The sequence below is a fragment of the Cynocephalus volans genome, chromosome 7, assembly GCF_027409185.1.
Source record: "Cynocephalus volans isolate mCynVol1 chromosome 7, mCynVol1.pri, whole genome shotgun sequence".
Lineage (NCBI taxonomy): Eukaryota > Metazoa > Chordata > Mammalia > Dermoptera > Cynocephalidae > Cynocephalus > Cynocephalus volans.
This window is the reverse complement of record NC_084466.1, coordinates 81,802,656-81,819,347: the sequence shown is the minus strand read 5'-3', so window position 1 is coordinate 81,819,347 and position 16,692 is coordinate 81,802,656. Positions and strand designations below refer to the sequence as shown.

General features: G+C 40.6%; 1 protein-coding gene across 1 annotated transcript in view; it reads right to left on the bottom strand.

Annotated features, from left to right (window-relative positions):
* Nucleotides 1-2,951: 2,951 nt before the first annotated feature.
* Nucleotides 2,952-16,692, bottom strand: part of FLT3 (fms related receptor tyrosine kinase 3) — a 63,262-nt gene continuing 49,521 nt past the window's right edge. The window contains exons 20-25 of the mRNA XM_063101553.1: nt 15,704-15,831; nt 12,495-12,617; nt 10,388-10,499; nt 9,896-9,995; nt 9,350-9,455; nt 2,952-3,074 (exon numbers count right to left, since the gene is read on the bottom strand). Coding sequence (XP_062957623.1) covers nt 2,952-3,074; nt 9,350-9,455; nt 9,896-9,995; nt 10,388-10,499; nt 12,495-12,617; nt 15,704-15,831 — 692 coding nt within the window. The remainder of the gene's footprint in view (nt 3,075-9,349; nt 9,456-9,895; nt 9,996-10,387; nt 10,500-12,494; nt 12,618-15,703; nt 15,832-16,692) is intronic.

Genomic DNA, 16,692 nt, shown 5'->3' with positions numbered 1-16,692 from the left:
TTTTTGTAAGGAAAACAGGATCTGGAAGTCTACATAGAGTAGGAGACCATTTTTATAAAGCTCACGAACAAGAGAATATTCATTTACAAGGAAATCAAATCCTTTAGCACTGCACACAAGGGGTGTACTCCATTGGAGATTCCAGGTATAAATATTTATTTGGCTCCATCCACAGAGAAGTCATGTTCAAAGTGTGCATGTGTCCTGAGCAAAATCACTCTGGTAGAAGGAAATTCATTTATTTTCCTCCCTATTATCACCAACGATCATTGTGGAACAAGCAGTTCAAGAGCGCTTACCAATCACCTGTGACTCAACTCCCCCCTCAAATCCTATCAAGATAATAGAAGAATGTAAAAATGAAAATAAATTCATATAGCCCTCAAAGCTAGAAAGATCATGGGCAGACCAAAGCAGAGGGGACTTTCTAGAGAAGGTAAAGCGGATGAAATTCCAAGTCCTGCTGAGGAGCCTGTAAGTCAGTACAGCGGTACCTGTCGAGGTTCTCAGGTTGTAAGCAGAGGCAAACTTGGGCTCACTGCACCAGAGAGGACTTACTAGAGACATTATGACTGACAGGAAGACTGGAGACTAAGGCTTGGGAAAGAAGAGGGAACAAAGCAGCTCCAGAAATCTAGGAAGTGGGAACTGTGTCCCTCTTCTCAACAACTGATACTGTATAAATAAGCTCCAACTCCTTTTCCCATCCTCGCTTGAATCTAGCCAAGGTACAAAGTTCCAGCACAAGAAAGGAAGTTTATTAGCCTAGTGTGGGTCAAGGACCCTACTTGGCTAGAAGGCAAAGCTACCTGACTAAAGTCCCACCAAACTGCATACGCTAGGAAGAAGTTAATACCCCAAGTCACAGTGCTCTTACTGTGAACTGGGAATTGACAAAGATGGCTGAAGAAATACACACTCACCACAACAGGTTCTTACAAATAATAAATATCACAAAAAGTTAAGAATAGAACTACCATATGACCCAGCAATCCCATTTCTGGGGATATGTTCCACCCCCAAATTGAAAGTAGGGTCTTGAAGAGATGTTTGCACACCCATGTTCACAGCATTATTCACAATAGCCAAGAGGTGGAAGCAACCAAGGGTCCATCTATGGTTGAATGGATAAACAAAATATAGTACATGCATAAATGGAATATTATTCAACTTTAAAAACAAAGGAATTCTGACATATGCTATAACATACAGGAACCTTGAGGACACTATGCTAAATGAAATAAGCCAGGCACAAAAGGACAAACATTGTACGATTCCAATTATATGAGATACCTAGAGTTGTCAGACTCATAGAAACAGAAAGTAGAATGGTGGTTGCAAGGGACTGGGGGAGGAAGGAATGGAGAGTTAGAATTTAATGGGCACAGAGTCTCAGATTTGCAAAACGAAAGAGTTTTGTGGAAGTTTCACAACCATAAGAAGATACCTAACGCTACTGAACTGTATATTTAAACATGTTAAGATAGTATATTTTATGTTATGTGTTTTTTACCACAATAAAAATAAATAAATAAATGCAATAAAATAAGAGTAATCTCAAGGAAAGTGTTAACATGGCTTGGAGACTACAAGTTATTAACTTCAGCTTCAATTTCCTCAGGAAAAAAAACATTGGTGTAATTTTAGTACCTACTTCATAAGGTAGTTACGAAGATTAAATGAAATAATGCATAGATATGCATTGTTCTTAACATAGTGCCTAGCACACTGAGAAGGGCCTCACAAATAGAAATATTTAGGTAAATGTTGATACATCATATGGAACAACAGGCACATTTGAAAGTATAACTAGGGTGATTCATTTATGTAAAAAACAAAGAAGTGTGTGTGTGTAAATATGTATGAATAATGTAAATACATTTAAATAAGATGGGGAAAAAAATACCTTAAGCTTTAACAGTAGTTCTCCTAAAGAAGCATTTTGGTATTTGGGTTGTGTGAATAAAAGAGGGATTTCACTTATTACATAAGTAAAAGTAGAAAATGATTTGCATTTTTAATATCAAGCATATTTTATGCTTTTACTTGAATACACACATTTATTGCATCCTGCCTGTATATACAAATATATAGGAGTTAAGCATACAAATTGGCATAAATCATACCTGCTTTCAAACTTTTAAAAATCCAATGAAAAGATAGGACATTTACTTAAGATAAATAACAGCTTACGGTAGGTAGACTCTGTTAAAAAGAGCCCACCAGATGATCTAGACAGAAAGCCCTCACAAGGTTTCAGGGGAGAAGCCCGGCGGGTTAGCTCAGTTGTCTAGAGCACCACCTTATAACACCAAGGGCAAGGGTTTAAACCCCCCAGCCAGCCAGCCAGCCAGAGAAAAAAGGTAAACAAACAAACAAACAAAAAAATCTCACGGGATGGGCCTTCTCAACAGAAACACACACATACAAACAAAACACTGCACACAATCTCAGTTGTCTTGCCCTAAATATACCATGTAAATAATTCAATGACGAACTTTTCTATAGTAGAAATTTTATTTCCATCCATAAAATATATCACTAAATAGCTGAAAAAGTTACATATTATTTTAAAACATAGATTTTAAAAAATCATATTAGCTTCTCCTTAGCAAGTGGTTTGCTTTGTGTATTTACAAGAATATACTACATTTCGGGTACCCAATTTCCACCCAAGCCGACCTGAAAAGCCTTGGATGCAGGTCAGCGCTCCAATAGAGTGAATTACTGGCTCCTCCTGCCTTGCACACACGGTGATTTGATTTTACAAAAGTCCCTTTCAAAACAAGAGTAAATGCAGACAGCTTCTAGAGAAAAATCCGACGAAGTAGCAGTTGGTAATATATTTTCTTTTAATGATGAAATAAATCTTGTTTTGGTTATCTACAGCCTGTTTAAGGTAGGCGGGGGTGTGGGGGTGAGGATGAAGTCCTTAAGACTAAACTGTTTCTCTACATATCTTCAACCTGAGCCTGTAGAGAGGGTGGCCTCGAATCCATCTCTCTGCTAAAAGGTCGCCTGTTTTGGTAGATGGAAGGATGTTCTGAAATATGGCCATCCATGTTCTGATACATCTGGAGACAGGAAAGAGAACACTGATTACCATCTGATTAAGACTTACACATTATGTGCCTTTATTGCAAATTATTTAAATAAAAATGATTGTTTCATATCCATAAGTACTTCTATTATGCACAGGTCTTAGAGTATATTCTACAGATTAACTGACAAAGCAATTTTGGTCCTTCTATTAATGAAGAAATCAAGTCAGAGTCAAATATTTCATTATTGCTTCTACTCAGATATAAAATGTCACTCTAGAAATCTTACGATCATGCAGAAAAATCATCAAAGAGAAAGGCCACAAAAAGAAATCTGCTCATTATGCACTTAATACAGGGACTTGACCCACGAATATGTATAATCAATTGTTTCAATAAAAAAAAATACAGGGGACTGATTCTTGAGTTTTCACTTGGGAGTTTGGTGACTTTTTTTTTCCCCGAAATGAAAATAACTTTACTTTTTTTTCTGATTATGAAGTGAACACTCTTTCATAGAGCTAATTTAAGCAATACAGAAAAGTATACAGAAAAAACTAAAAATCACCAGAGGTAACCACCATTACAGACAGCTTGCTGTGCACACAGAATTTTGTGTCAATAGGCTCGGGCTGTATATTCTGTTTTAGTATCTTGTTTTCCAATTACCAACATACTGTTATTATATTGTTCATATGATACATGTGTTACATTTTTTCATTATTCATTAAGCATGGCCACTTATCATTTTGTTGTTTTGGGGGTTTCTATTTAATTTTTATTCTAACATTTACTTGTACATATTTGTGCAGTGTGTTGTTTGAATACATGCATGCTCTGCACGAGGATTCACCTGGGGTAGATAGTTTTTGTACCCTTTAGTCCACCACTTCTCCCCCCCCACCCCCTTCACTCCCCCAACCCTCCCCCACCCCACCTAACCCCCCACCTCTGGTAACCATTATTCTACTCTCTACTTCTATGAGAACTGCTTTTTTTTGTTGTGTGTGGGTTTTTTTTTTTTTCCCCCTACATATATTTTTTTTAATGGCAGCCCAGGGCTCTGTCATACTGATGTACCATAATTAACCTTTTCATGGACTGGTTAGATAACACAAACTGGAACGTACACACTTGACCTGGTCTATCTTTGGGACGAGTGGGGGAAGTAGAATAGCCGGATCATGTCAGCAGCTGCCCTGCAGGAAGACTGTACACATTTCTATTCCTACCAACAGCGTTTGGGAACACTGTTTTCTCCAAAGCCTTCCTGACTGTGGGTATTAACAATCTTTCACATCTCTGCCACTTTACCGGGTACAAGTTTTACCTCCTTACCTGCATATCTTTCATTCTAAGTGAAGCTGAGCATCTTTTTCTATATTTAATAACCATTTGCATTTCATTGTAAATAACCTGCTGATTTCCTTTGCCCTTTTAAGTACATAAAAGGCTATACATGTTTTTTTTTTTTTATTATTTATAAGAATTCTTTGGGATTTAGGGATTGTGCAGTCTATTTAAATTTTACAAACTCCCTCCCCTCTCCCCCTCCCTCGCTACTATTTCTTTCTGTTGTTTTGTTTTTTGAAAGTCAGTTATAGTGTTAACTGACTAGACTGTCCCTATTCTTCATTTTTCTTTCTAGAAAACTAAAAATTATATACTTATGAACCAAAACATATCCATTGTGAACCTGGTGCTGCACAATGACAGCTTAAAGATGAGCAATAACTCTTCATACGTGGTTTTGGTAAAGGAGACACAGCAGTTGGTTAGGTTAAACCAAAACCTATGTGTCTAGCATGGAATTCCTAACCTTCTAATGAAGCCTGTAACATAAACACCAGCAACACTTCAAATGCAACCCGTCTACAGCTGAGTTCATTACCGTACTGCCAGCCACCCAGTCCCACCCTGCAGGAGTCTCAGAACCACCTCTGACCCCTCAGTCTCTCTATACTTCCACGGCCAATCAGTGACCGAGTCTACTTATGACCTATCGCTCCTTTCCATTTCTTTAAGTAATTTTTAAATGACTTCTTAATTGCACAAGTAATACATGAATACATTCTCCTTATAAACATGTGAAACCCTAGGTTTTCAAATACGTCACTATAAAGAGGTACATAAATTTTCTTATATATTTTTTTAAAGTGCCTCTATCCTTATTTTCTCCTTTTTATTCTGAATGTTATTTATTTGTGACTTTGTCCTTAATTGTTCACTTCAAAGGTAATATTCTTTAGTAGTAGATCTGTATACTCTGTTAACGTATAGTATTAACATATAGCCTAAACTTCAGCCGGACCGCTGCATTCAAATCCTAGGTGGACAAGGTGTCACCTTAGGCAAATTACCAAACCTCTTTCTACTTCAATTTACTAATCTGCAAAAGAGATAAAATAATAGAACCTATCACAAGGGATTGACGTGAGGATTAAATGAATTACTATGGATAATGCACTAGTAGATCGTAAGATAAATACTCAGAACACATTAGCAGCTACATCATTAGCTCAGAGGAACAACTCCGGCTTTCCTGTCCACACCCCAGTTTAGTGGCTGCCGCCGGCCTGCTTCATTCATTCTGTTACCGGCATCCACTCCTCCTCTCTGCTGTGTTTTCTCCTTCTTCATTGTTTTCCCCCCGCCTCTTGGAATTGAAAGCTCAGTTATTTTCATTCTTTTTTTTTCTAAAAAATGAATTTAGAACTATGAATTTGGGTAACTCCACAGGTTCTAACAGGCACTGTCCATTTTTATTTCTTTTCTCTCCTCCTCCTCCTTCACCGAAGACTTCTTTAAGAGGCACGATTTTTAATTTTTGGTATAGGAGTTTGGGTTGATCGTTGTTGTTGCCGCTGGTGATTTTTCATTTCCCTGCACTGAGGTTAGTCAATGTGGCCTGTGTGATAACAATTTTATTTCTTCTGAAAATCTCTTTCTTAAGTGGGTTCACTAATTCTTGCCATCTTGTGTTTTCTATTTCCATGAATTGTCTGTTTCTCTCTTCCCCATGTGGTCAGATTATGTTCTCTACAGTCCTTTCTCTTTTTCCTATACTGAGCCAGAAGTCACGTATTACATTTCCGTCTTAGCAGGCGTTATTCTTACATTGTGAACGCCCGCATTTAGTCTTCTGTTGACTTGACCACGTGGCCGCCCCCACTTCAGCCGCTGCACGGCCCTGCGGGACCCTTCCCAGCCCCCGTGTTAGGCTCTTCCTTGCTTTTCACAAGCATCTCTGTTGCGGGTTTTCCCTCTTCAGTCCAGTCTTAACTGCTTCTATTGTCTCAGTGATCTTCCAGTTTCTGGTCCACAAAGAGATCTCTGTCTGGCTTTCAAAGGCAATTATGGCCTCATTTATTTTCAAAAAAACATCTATCTATATTTCACACAATTTATGGGGCAGGTGTGTGAGGGGAGATGATGTGAGCTCGGTCCCCTTTCTCAGAAGGGGACGTATGTGTGTCCCCCCCTCCCACCATCCCCACTGCCTCCACCTTAGTTCACTCCCCCATCTCTAATGCTACTGTGGGCTCTTCACCGATGTCTTTACGTCCCATCTTTTGCCTTGCTTTTCAAACTTACTTTTACATTTCCTTTCCTTCCTTCCAGAAATGTTGGCTGAGCACCTTCTACACACTAAGCATTATGCTAGCAGCTGGGTATACAATGATGAACAAAACAGATGTGGTCTTGAACCTACTTTCATGCTGACCTTCATTCATTATTTAATAAACATGGGCAGGCACTACATCAGGTCATGCAGAGATGAACGGGACATCATCCTTGCCTTCACGGATCAAGTCTAGTGATGAGAAAGACAGACCCGTAGAGCACAATTATCATACAATATGATTTCAGTCTCTGAGTTATATGTGTTATGGGAATTCAGAAAAAGGAGCTAGAAATCTGACTAGGGAAGCTGGGGGAGGCTTTGCAGAGGAGAGAATATTTGATATGGGTCTTAAAGACTGAAGTATGTTTGTTCATCCTAAAAATCTTCATTGGTTCACCATTGTCTAAATAATGCCTTAACATGTCATTCAATGATTCCCTGAACTAACCCCACTGGCGTTCAGGTTAGGTCTAGAAGTATGAGCCCATGTTTTCTCTGTGTATTTCTCTCTCCTGCCTGATTCTCTGAGGGCATTTTCCTTCCCTAGTCCTTCATGAAACAGAGAAAAGATTCTACAAAAGCATTCACATGTGTACCAGGGAAGACTACCCTGGGCATGCTGGCAAGGCCACTTTTCCTACTTGGGGGACTAGATGACTGTGCTGAGGAGACGGGAGCAGGACAGCGGGAGCAGCCACGTGCACACAGAAGCAGCAAGGCTTTGCTCGCAGGGCCGCCTGGTGTGCGCATGTGGGTCAGGACTTGCACAAACGTGCCCAGGACAGTGGGCAAGGGGGAGCTGAACCCAATCTAGCTTCGCGCCTTTAGACTGGATCAGACTGGAGGAGGCTGTGGGTCCTGAGTAAGGGGCTCCTTTTTGGATTTATCCCACCCAGAGAAGGCGCCATTTCTAATGCACTTAAAGGGGCTACTGTGTTACCTGTGTGCTGTCTGTGGCTCTGATTCTGGTAGGAAAGAGAACCTTCCATCAGGGAGGATGAGGGAGCAGAGTGGAAGGGATAGGGAGGAAGAGCTGGTGAACCACCTGTCCCTGAGCATGGATTCCCTCGGCTGACTCGTCACCCATGGACAGGTTGCCATTTGACAGTTCCTGATACCTCCCGGGCTCCCTGAACAGAGGGAGAGGGATTTGGACATCCTGTGGGTTTGGGGACTTGAAGGGAGAACCTCAACCCAAGAACAAGGTCATCCTGAACAAGCCAAGGGGTTCTTTGGTGGCAGAGGCCCCTCCTCCCTGGCTGGGCCCCTTTACAGTTTTGTTTTCCTCCATATCCCTCATCCAGCCTATATGGTCACCACAGCCATTTATTTTCCACTCTGTTTTCTCAACTTTGAACCTTTATTTACATTAATCACTCAGCCTGGAGTATCCCATTCACCCTCCATTCTTCAACAGCCAAAATGCTACTCATTCTTCACAGCACAGCTCAAATAAGGCCTCCATGAATCCATATCCAACTACCCAACAAGTCAGCACTAATCCATCTTTTTTCTTTACTTCACCAGTTCATTTCGTGTTTCTTCCTATACCTCTTCTTTCAATTTATCTTTTAGTGTCATTAACTGTTGCAGGTCACCTGCCCAATAGTCTATAAGTACCTTGGGGGCTTCCCATCTTCCCTAATCTTTTGACCTAATTCTCTGACAATAACTTAGTTTGTATAAGTGATTTTTTAAAAATCCTAACAGGAGGAAAGGACACATACCCTCTCACACAGGGCTATAGAGAGAATAGAAAATTGAAAATGGACTCAACAATTTAGAAAGGAAGACAGACAATTCATTCAAAGAATCGGATTTATATTTAACTCTAATTTTATTGAGTAAATACTAAGTGCCCAGTATGTGCTATATCTTTTCACATGCATCTTCTTATTTATTCTTTCTTACAACTCCATGAAATAAAATTTGTTGATCTCATATTCCAGATAAGAGAAATAAGACACTTCCCAAAAAAGATTAAATGACTTAATCAAGTCATCTGAGAAGTAAAATAATGGAGCCAAGATTTGAACCCGGGGACTGGGAGTTCAAGGTTCCATCCTTCGTTCACTTCATCCGGGGATGGTTCTCTTCACTACACCAGGTGGTGTTGATGGGGGAAGAGTTAGCAAAGTAATTCCAAGTTCCCAAAGTTCAAGGATCATCTAGCTTAGCAACCCATTTTACAGGTGAGAACACCGAGGCCCAGAGAAGTAAAGTGACTTGCCATAATGGACACAGCTGTTAGGAGGTAGAGTGGTAGAGCTGGTATTCAACTCTCATGACTCCTGGTCAGTGCTCTTTCTGCACTACCATATTACTTGACTGAGTCATGTGATTATGACATACTAATGCTTCATGTTGAACTAGGAAAGGTCGGTGGCTTCTGGAGACCAGGAATTACATTTTATTTAGTTGTCTAATCCTGTGCACTGATAGTTAAGAGCTTTTAACTTATTGATCAATTGGCTGAAATCTTCAGAAAAGGTATTTTAAAAAAAAAAAAAACATTTATCAATAAATATGTCTCACCCCATACAACTTTTAAAGGGTAAACAAAACAAATTGTGGTGACAAAGATGACCCGGTACCTCTGGATTCTTACGAAGTCACCAGTAAGTATTTTAAATTACCAATTTCCTTTATGATAATGTTTTATAAAGTCCTAGCTGCTACATACCGCTTCTTCTGCATCTGCCAGCTGACATCCTAAAAATGAAGTCAGATTAGGGAAGGACGGCCGTTTCCTTGAATCAAAAGCCCAGCAGGATTGCATTATAAAGTATCTGCAAAAGCAATAATAGCATAAGGAACAAGATGAGGAAATCTGAATAAAGCAAACTAGACTGTTTTCCATATAGTAATAAAGCACCATTGATTCCTGCAGAGCTACTTATTTATGGCATGTTTGTTTTGTAGCAAATACTCCACTAGATTTTAAACTCATATCAGAATGGAAAAATGAGAGGATGGGCAGAATTGCATTTAAAGAAATATGATATAGGAAATGGAGTCTAATCGCCCTCAGGGATGCCTCAAGGAAAGGAACTAAAATGTGGAAGTAGGTGCCTCTGAGGACAGAAAAGGTTCAGTTTTGTTCAGAAATCCCCAAAACAAAAAGAAGAGTTTTCTTTCCTTTTTTAAGAGGAATCATATGAACTTTGCATTAATGAGTTTTACTGTAAAGTTTTGATTTCAACCAATTTACAGTCTGATTTGAACTTACATTTCTTCCGTAGCATAAAATGGCTGATCCATTTTAAATCCACTCTGAATGAGTTTATAGAAGTTGGCATCAACTGGAATGCCAGGGTAAGGGTTCACACCTGAGAAAAACATTGGAGAAATATAGCCATTCATTCATTTCTTCATTCATTTGTTTATTAATTCATCAAATTAATAAATATGTATTGAGAGCTCTGATGTGCCAGACACTATTTGGTGCTAGGGCTACAACTGGAAAATAAAAAGTCAGGGTGCCTGCTCTCAAGCAGATTATAGACAGTGGGAAAGACAGACCTATGGACACCAGCAAATAAAGCCTAAAGTGGCACATGCTCCAAAAGAATAGTAAGACCAGCAAGCTATGGGAGCAATCGAGGCGACATGTCACCCATGCTCTGACTTAGGAGGTAGCAGAGTGGGGGAGGAGTGCAGAAAGAGCAGAAATGTGTGCAAAGCCCTGAGCCCAGGGAGGGCAGCAAACTGCCAAACATACCAAGTGAGAATATTTCCCAGAGTAATATTCCATATGACCAGACGTCACTCTTAATTGTGTAGATCCCTTCAAATAAGCTTTCAGGAGCCATCCATTTTACAGGCAGACGGGCCTATGTAAAACCCAAGAGGAGGTAAGAAGGTGAATTTTCCACGTACAAACATTACTTCTTTTCTCTCGTCAGCTACATGATGAAATGTATGGTCTTCCTAAGGCCACTCTTAAAGCTTAATTGAGAAAACCACATTCTTCAAGTGGAAGCTTTTCACTTTCAGATTAACATTCTAATAATAGTAGCCTAAACAACAAAACATATTTAAGACTCATCTTGAACAAAGGCTTGTGCTTGGAATTGTTAGTTTAACAGTAGATCCTCACTCTCCATTAAGAAGTAGCCGGTCAGTTGCCCAGAGGTAAGTGGGTACAAGTGAATTAGTGGAATCTTTTGTTAAAGCATTTCTTGGAAGAACTTCAGTGGAAATGCCACCTGCAAGAATGTGGTAAAGATGGCATATGTCATCACTTCCAGAAATGATACCAGGCTGGCTTCTGTGGCTTCAGTACTTTCCAATAGCATGAAAGGGGGTTATGACTTATACAGCCTCAGGAGAGGATCAAGACACAAGAAGGATAGGTTACTGGGGCAGAATGTTTCATAATGATTTTCTTTTCATGGGTTGGGGACCCTTCACAGCATACATTTAATCTGCCAAGTAAAATCAAAGCTCAAGAAAGAAACTCTCTTTTAAATCCTATACAAATCGATGAGCTTATTGAATCAAGCAGGCTAGTCTGGTAATCTGATTAATTAAAGGAATTAATAGTGGTTCCAAATGCACCTTCCCACATCAGAGACAACCAGCTGATAGGGTAGAAATTGCATAACCGTATATGAGCAGTCATCATATTTATAACTTCAGCTATAATGACTGAGGACTAGATCTTAAGTCAGCTAAGATGATTACTTGATTCTAGTGGGAATACAGTTTAATTTGATTTTTCCCATTTATTGGACATTTACCCTGCATGAGGTGCTTTCATGCTGGTTTTATTGGCTTATTCTCACAACAGCACTAGGAGGTACATGCTTAACCCTCACGGGAAGCACTCCAGCTGTGTCACAGTGCTCTGCATAGACTCAGTGCTCAGACTCTCCATGGGCAAGTCCACAGGCTGTGTAGCCATGGGCGAGTGACTTCTTAGCCTCGGTTCCCTCACCCACACAGTGGGTGCTCTGAGGACTAGATGAATTCATAAACATAAAACAACTAGAATAGTGCTTAGCACATATGAGTGCACTTCAAAAAGTTCATGGAAAAATAGCATTAAAAGACCGTACAACTATTTCCATGAACCTTTTGAAGTATCCTCGTAGTAGGCACTATATCAGCATTTGTTTTTATTATTTCATGTAATAATGCAGAGAAATGCCAAAAATGAATAACCAAAAAGAAGTGGAATAGGGGCTCAAAGCTGGGTGGAATTCTTAAAAACCGCCCTCTTTCAACTACACAATTTTATCATCTAGTATTTCTAATAGTTCTCTCGTAAACAACATATCTGTCCTTAGTTGTATTTTTTTAACAAGCACATTCAGTCATGTTTTAGGTTTCCCTGTGTTAACAGTAACAGGATGACAAATATTCATTAATTAATATTTAAATTCTATGCCTTTTAATTTTTATATTTAATATTTAGTTTATGTTATATATATTGTGAAAAATGCTTTATTGTAACTATTAGCTTTTCTCGTAATTGGAAACATAACTCAGTAGTTGCTTTATAGCTAAGGGAACTGACATAAGTGCAAGTAATGAGATTTTTGTTTTTTAAGTGAGAATGGTACTGAAAGAGCCCTGGTTGACCTATTCTGATAGCTAGACCAAAGACAGATGTGATACTATTTTTGCTCACTCTTACTATAGAGGGAATATTCCCTGAAGCTGCAGAAAAACCTTTTAAGCATAAGTAAGCAAACTGCTGTGAGAGTTTTTTCTGATGTTATCACAATCCAAAAAATGCACTGCAGTGAGTGCAGATGTTTACTGTAATAATGACAAAACACAAAATAGCAGTATTAAAAATATGTAAGAAACAGCAGCCTCACATTGCCTCTGACAACATAGTTGGAATCACTCATGATATCTCGAGCCAATCCGAAGTCGCATATCTTCACCACTTTTCCATGAGTGACAAGCACATTCCTGGCTGCCAGGTCTCTGTGGACACACTACAAAGAATGAAATTGGAGTGTTACTTACTATGATGTATGTTATCATAGAGTGCAAACTTTCTTTTAGTTTCAAGTTCCATGGGAGATGATGGAGGGTCCCTTATCTTTGCGGGGCCATAAGCAGTCATCGTGACATATAACCAAGCGATTGTGGCTGCAGTAATCTGTGCTGCTCATGGGGAATCCCCAGAGGCCAAGGGCAACGGCTCTGAGAAAAAGCGAATGGAGCCGGGCGCTGTATCCTGCTGTAAGTAAGAGACTCAATCACAGGGCCCGCTCCTGTGCCTCCAAAGGGATTTTCAGAGGCTGTCTTCCAGAGCTCTTACTGTGGGTGTGAAGAATATAATCTCTTTTCTGGCTAGGAATAAAGTGAAGTAATATCAAAGAAAATATCCGGAAAAAACTGAAAATGAGTTTGGGAGGTTGACTAAAGTAAAAATATCCCCTGAATTGAGACATGTCATGACATTAAGGGGTCTGGCAAGAAAATTAACTCTACAAAGGAAGATTGTCAAAGAAACAGAGCACCAGTAGCAAAGGTCCAATGGGCTCTCTTCAATCTTTAAAAAATAAAAGCAAAACCATAAAAACTAAAATCCCAGTGCCATAAGCCCTTGAGCTCCCTCCTGCCACATCCAGTGTTTTGGGTGCTGTCTACTTGCATTTCACCACCTTTACTACAGGCCCCTGCTAAGGCTGCACTGACTGCTGTCCCCGTTTGATCTGACGTCTCTGCAGTGGTGGCACTGCTGGCCAGCCCCTCTTCCCCTCAGGTCCTTCCTCCTGTGAAGTCTGTACGTGCCTCGGCTGCTGCTTCCTCCAGGGGCTCTGTGCACGAGCCTGTGCTCATTCCCTAGGGCTTCCTTGTTCTCATTCCACATCCCCCCCAAGCCACTTCATCCAAACCCAGGGATGCAAACACTATCACCCAGACCTCTATTTCCAACCCAGCCATTTCTCTTGAGCTTCAGATAGCAGTATCCAAGCATCTACTAGACTAAGCTCTACTTGGCTGCCCAAGGCACCTCACATTCAATGTGTCTAGCTCGTTACCTTTATCCAAAAGACCTCCTGATTCCATGATCCCTACCTTTTCTCATGTTTCCTGTTGGTTTTCCTCCTCCTTCAAAAATCTCCTCTAGCCCAAGCACGAACTCCTTCAGAAACCCTTTTCTGGTCCATCTCCCTTGTCCCTCCCCCACCAGGTCTGCTGTGCATGTCCCTCCTCTGGCCTCCCAGAACTTACTTCATTCACAATATTGATCACAGTACAGTGTCATCTTTGATTTGCATGTCTGCTTCTCTCTTTCTCCCCTATCAGTCATAAGATCTTTGAGCCCAGAAGTCGTATCATAACCGACTCTGCATCTCCGGCACCTAGCATAGTGCTGGCACGTGGTCAGTGCTCAACTAATACTTGATGAAAGAGCCCATGGAGGAAACTTAGGGACCACCAGAGAAGTAGGGGGAAGGAGAGACAAGCAGGGGACAGTGACATGCATTGCATGATTCAGAGAGGAAGGCCTAAAGTGAGGACAGAAGGGGAGAAGGCCTAAGAAACTGGATATTCTTCAAAAATTCATATTATTACAAGTCAAGGGGGGAGGGTGCAGTGTCCCTTGACCACCAACTGTGAGTAGTTTGAGTATTTCATTAACTATGGGCAGCAAACCAGGCCAGACGACCTAGCAGATGCTCTGCAACATCTGTAAAGATAGTAGTGAACATGCCATTGCAGATGTGTAGGTGAAGGGTAGATAAAGGATAAGGTGGGCAAGAAGCCTGAGAAAAGCTCGTGCAAACAGCAGCCAGGGAAGAGGGAGAAGAGAATGTGCCTCGGCGGGGTGAGCTGGGAAAGTGTCACTGAGACAGTAATGCTTTTAAAGAAAAAATAAAATGCAGTTGAAATTAGTCTCTCCAGATTCAGAGAGAAGAGAAAGAGAGGAGACAGAGAAGGAAGTGAAGGACAGGAGGACGAAGAGAATAAGACACCAAAGAAAAAAGAGGAGGAAAAAGTTTGGGAAACAATGGAAGGCAAGAAAATGAGGAAGGAAAGTAGCCAGAGGAATGGCCTAAATCTGTTTAGAGTCATGAAGCATTTGAAGTGGCAGAGAGCAGCAGGACTGAAAGGCAAATACAAAAAGAAAATGAAATTGGGGTAGAGATGGTGCTTTGAGGCAGGTTGCATGGCCCTGTCATCACAGCTCTAGTGGATCTGGGGTTAGTGACCAATGAGGTAGTGGGACCATAGGACTGTCGCTAGTGCACATTAGACCAAGACGCTCAGGGTGGCTGGCTCGGCAAGCAGAGCACACTGGGTTTTAGCCTCCACTCACCCCCTGGGTCAAATGACTGTCCAAGGAGGGACTGCTATGGATTGAATTGTGTCCCCCAAAGTTCCAGGTATTAGAAACTTAACCCCCACGTGACAGTGTTAAGAAGGTGGAAAATCCTATTATGGTAATTGAAAGGTGGAGCCGCGAAGAGGTGATTAGATTGTGAGGACCATGCCCTAGTGAGTGGATTGATTCACTTGATGGTTTAATGGTGGTCATGGGTGTGGCTGTGAGGGCTTTAAAAAGAGCACGCGAGGAGTGCTCTCTCTCTCTCTGCTCCTGCCGTATTCGCCATGTGATATCCTGCATCTCTGTAGAATCACCACCACCAAGAGCCTCACCAGATGCGTTCCCTGGACTTTGGACTTCTCAGCCTCCAAAACTATAAGCAGTACATATTCTATTTCTTTACCAATTACTAGTTACAGGTATTCTGTTATAAGCAACAGAAACAGACTAATACAGGGTTTTGAGGAGGTATTTCCATATTCTTCCTATCTTGACCTTCTGCTCTGGAAGTGTCAGGGAACTTCTGGACAGCCTCGGAGGATCTGGGCCTTTATGCTACAATTATCCAAGAGCCGAGATAACATTCTAGGTGACTCCCACAGTGAACAGGGGAAAAAAAGGTGGACTTTAAGGGATACAAGTTAAAATAAACAAGAAAAAGTATGTAGGCACATCTTTCTCTTAATTACCATTTTATCTTTTTTTTTTTATTTGTTTTTTTCTTTAAAAGGAGCTCACCGACTTAAATTCCAGAAATTCCATTCCTTTGGCAACTTGATATGCAAAGCATAGAAGATCTTCAAATGTAAGCACATTCAAATCCTCTTCTTCTTCCAGTCTTTTTTGGTTTTCATATTCAGTTTCATCTGTAAAACAGAGCCGGTCTTCACTTTTGTCAAACTCTGAGAAGGTGTCTTAATAAATCTCTATGAAGGCTGGCTGGTTAGCTCAGTTGGTTAGAGCAGGTGCTGATAACACCAAGGTCCAGGGTTTGATCCCTGTACCAGGCAGCAAAACAAACACACAAAAACCTCCATGCAAGGTCATTAAAGCCAGACTTAGGTGAGGTGCCAGGATGTGCACATGAAGCTGTCGCATCATTTTCCAGGCAGCACAAGAGCTGACCTGTTTATGGTGACAAGTGTGTAGCCTAGGAAGGGTCACAGAAAGGTTCTTTTTGGTTACAGATAAATTCCCTAGCTTCTGTGACAGTAGGTGGCCTCCAGCTAGTCAGGAGTTTTAGATGCTCTTTTTCTGTAGGAGGAAGTTTTGTCACATTGGAAAAGGAATTAACCTTAATCAATGTCTACCACATTTTATGAACTATATTTCACCTGAGTTCTTCCACATACTCCTTCCAACAACCCTGTGAGGAAGACACTGGCAGGCCCATTTTATGAATAACTTGTCCAAAGTCACCCAGCCAGAAAGCGAAGGAACCAGAAGTTAACTCAACTTCTGTCTGACTCCAGAACTCATCATCTTTTCCACTTATCAGGTAATAAGGTGGCTCTAATTAATTTATGGCTTTAAAAAGAATAACCTGACCAAATAAAGTAATCCTCAGTGTCTACTAGCTAAACACTGGCATAAAATTCACAATATATCAGCTGTTGGCTTTTAACTACCTTTAAAGCAAATATGCATTAATAAAGCCAATCACAAACATTAGTAAAGAAAAAAATGCTTTTTCACCTATATACTTTTAAAAAATAGCTAACACAAAT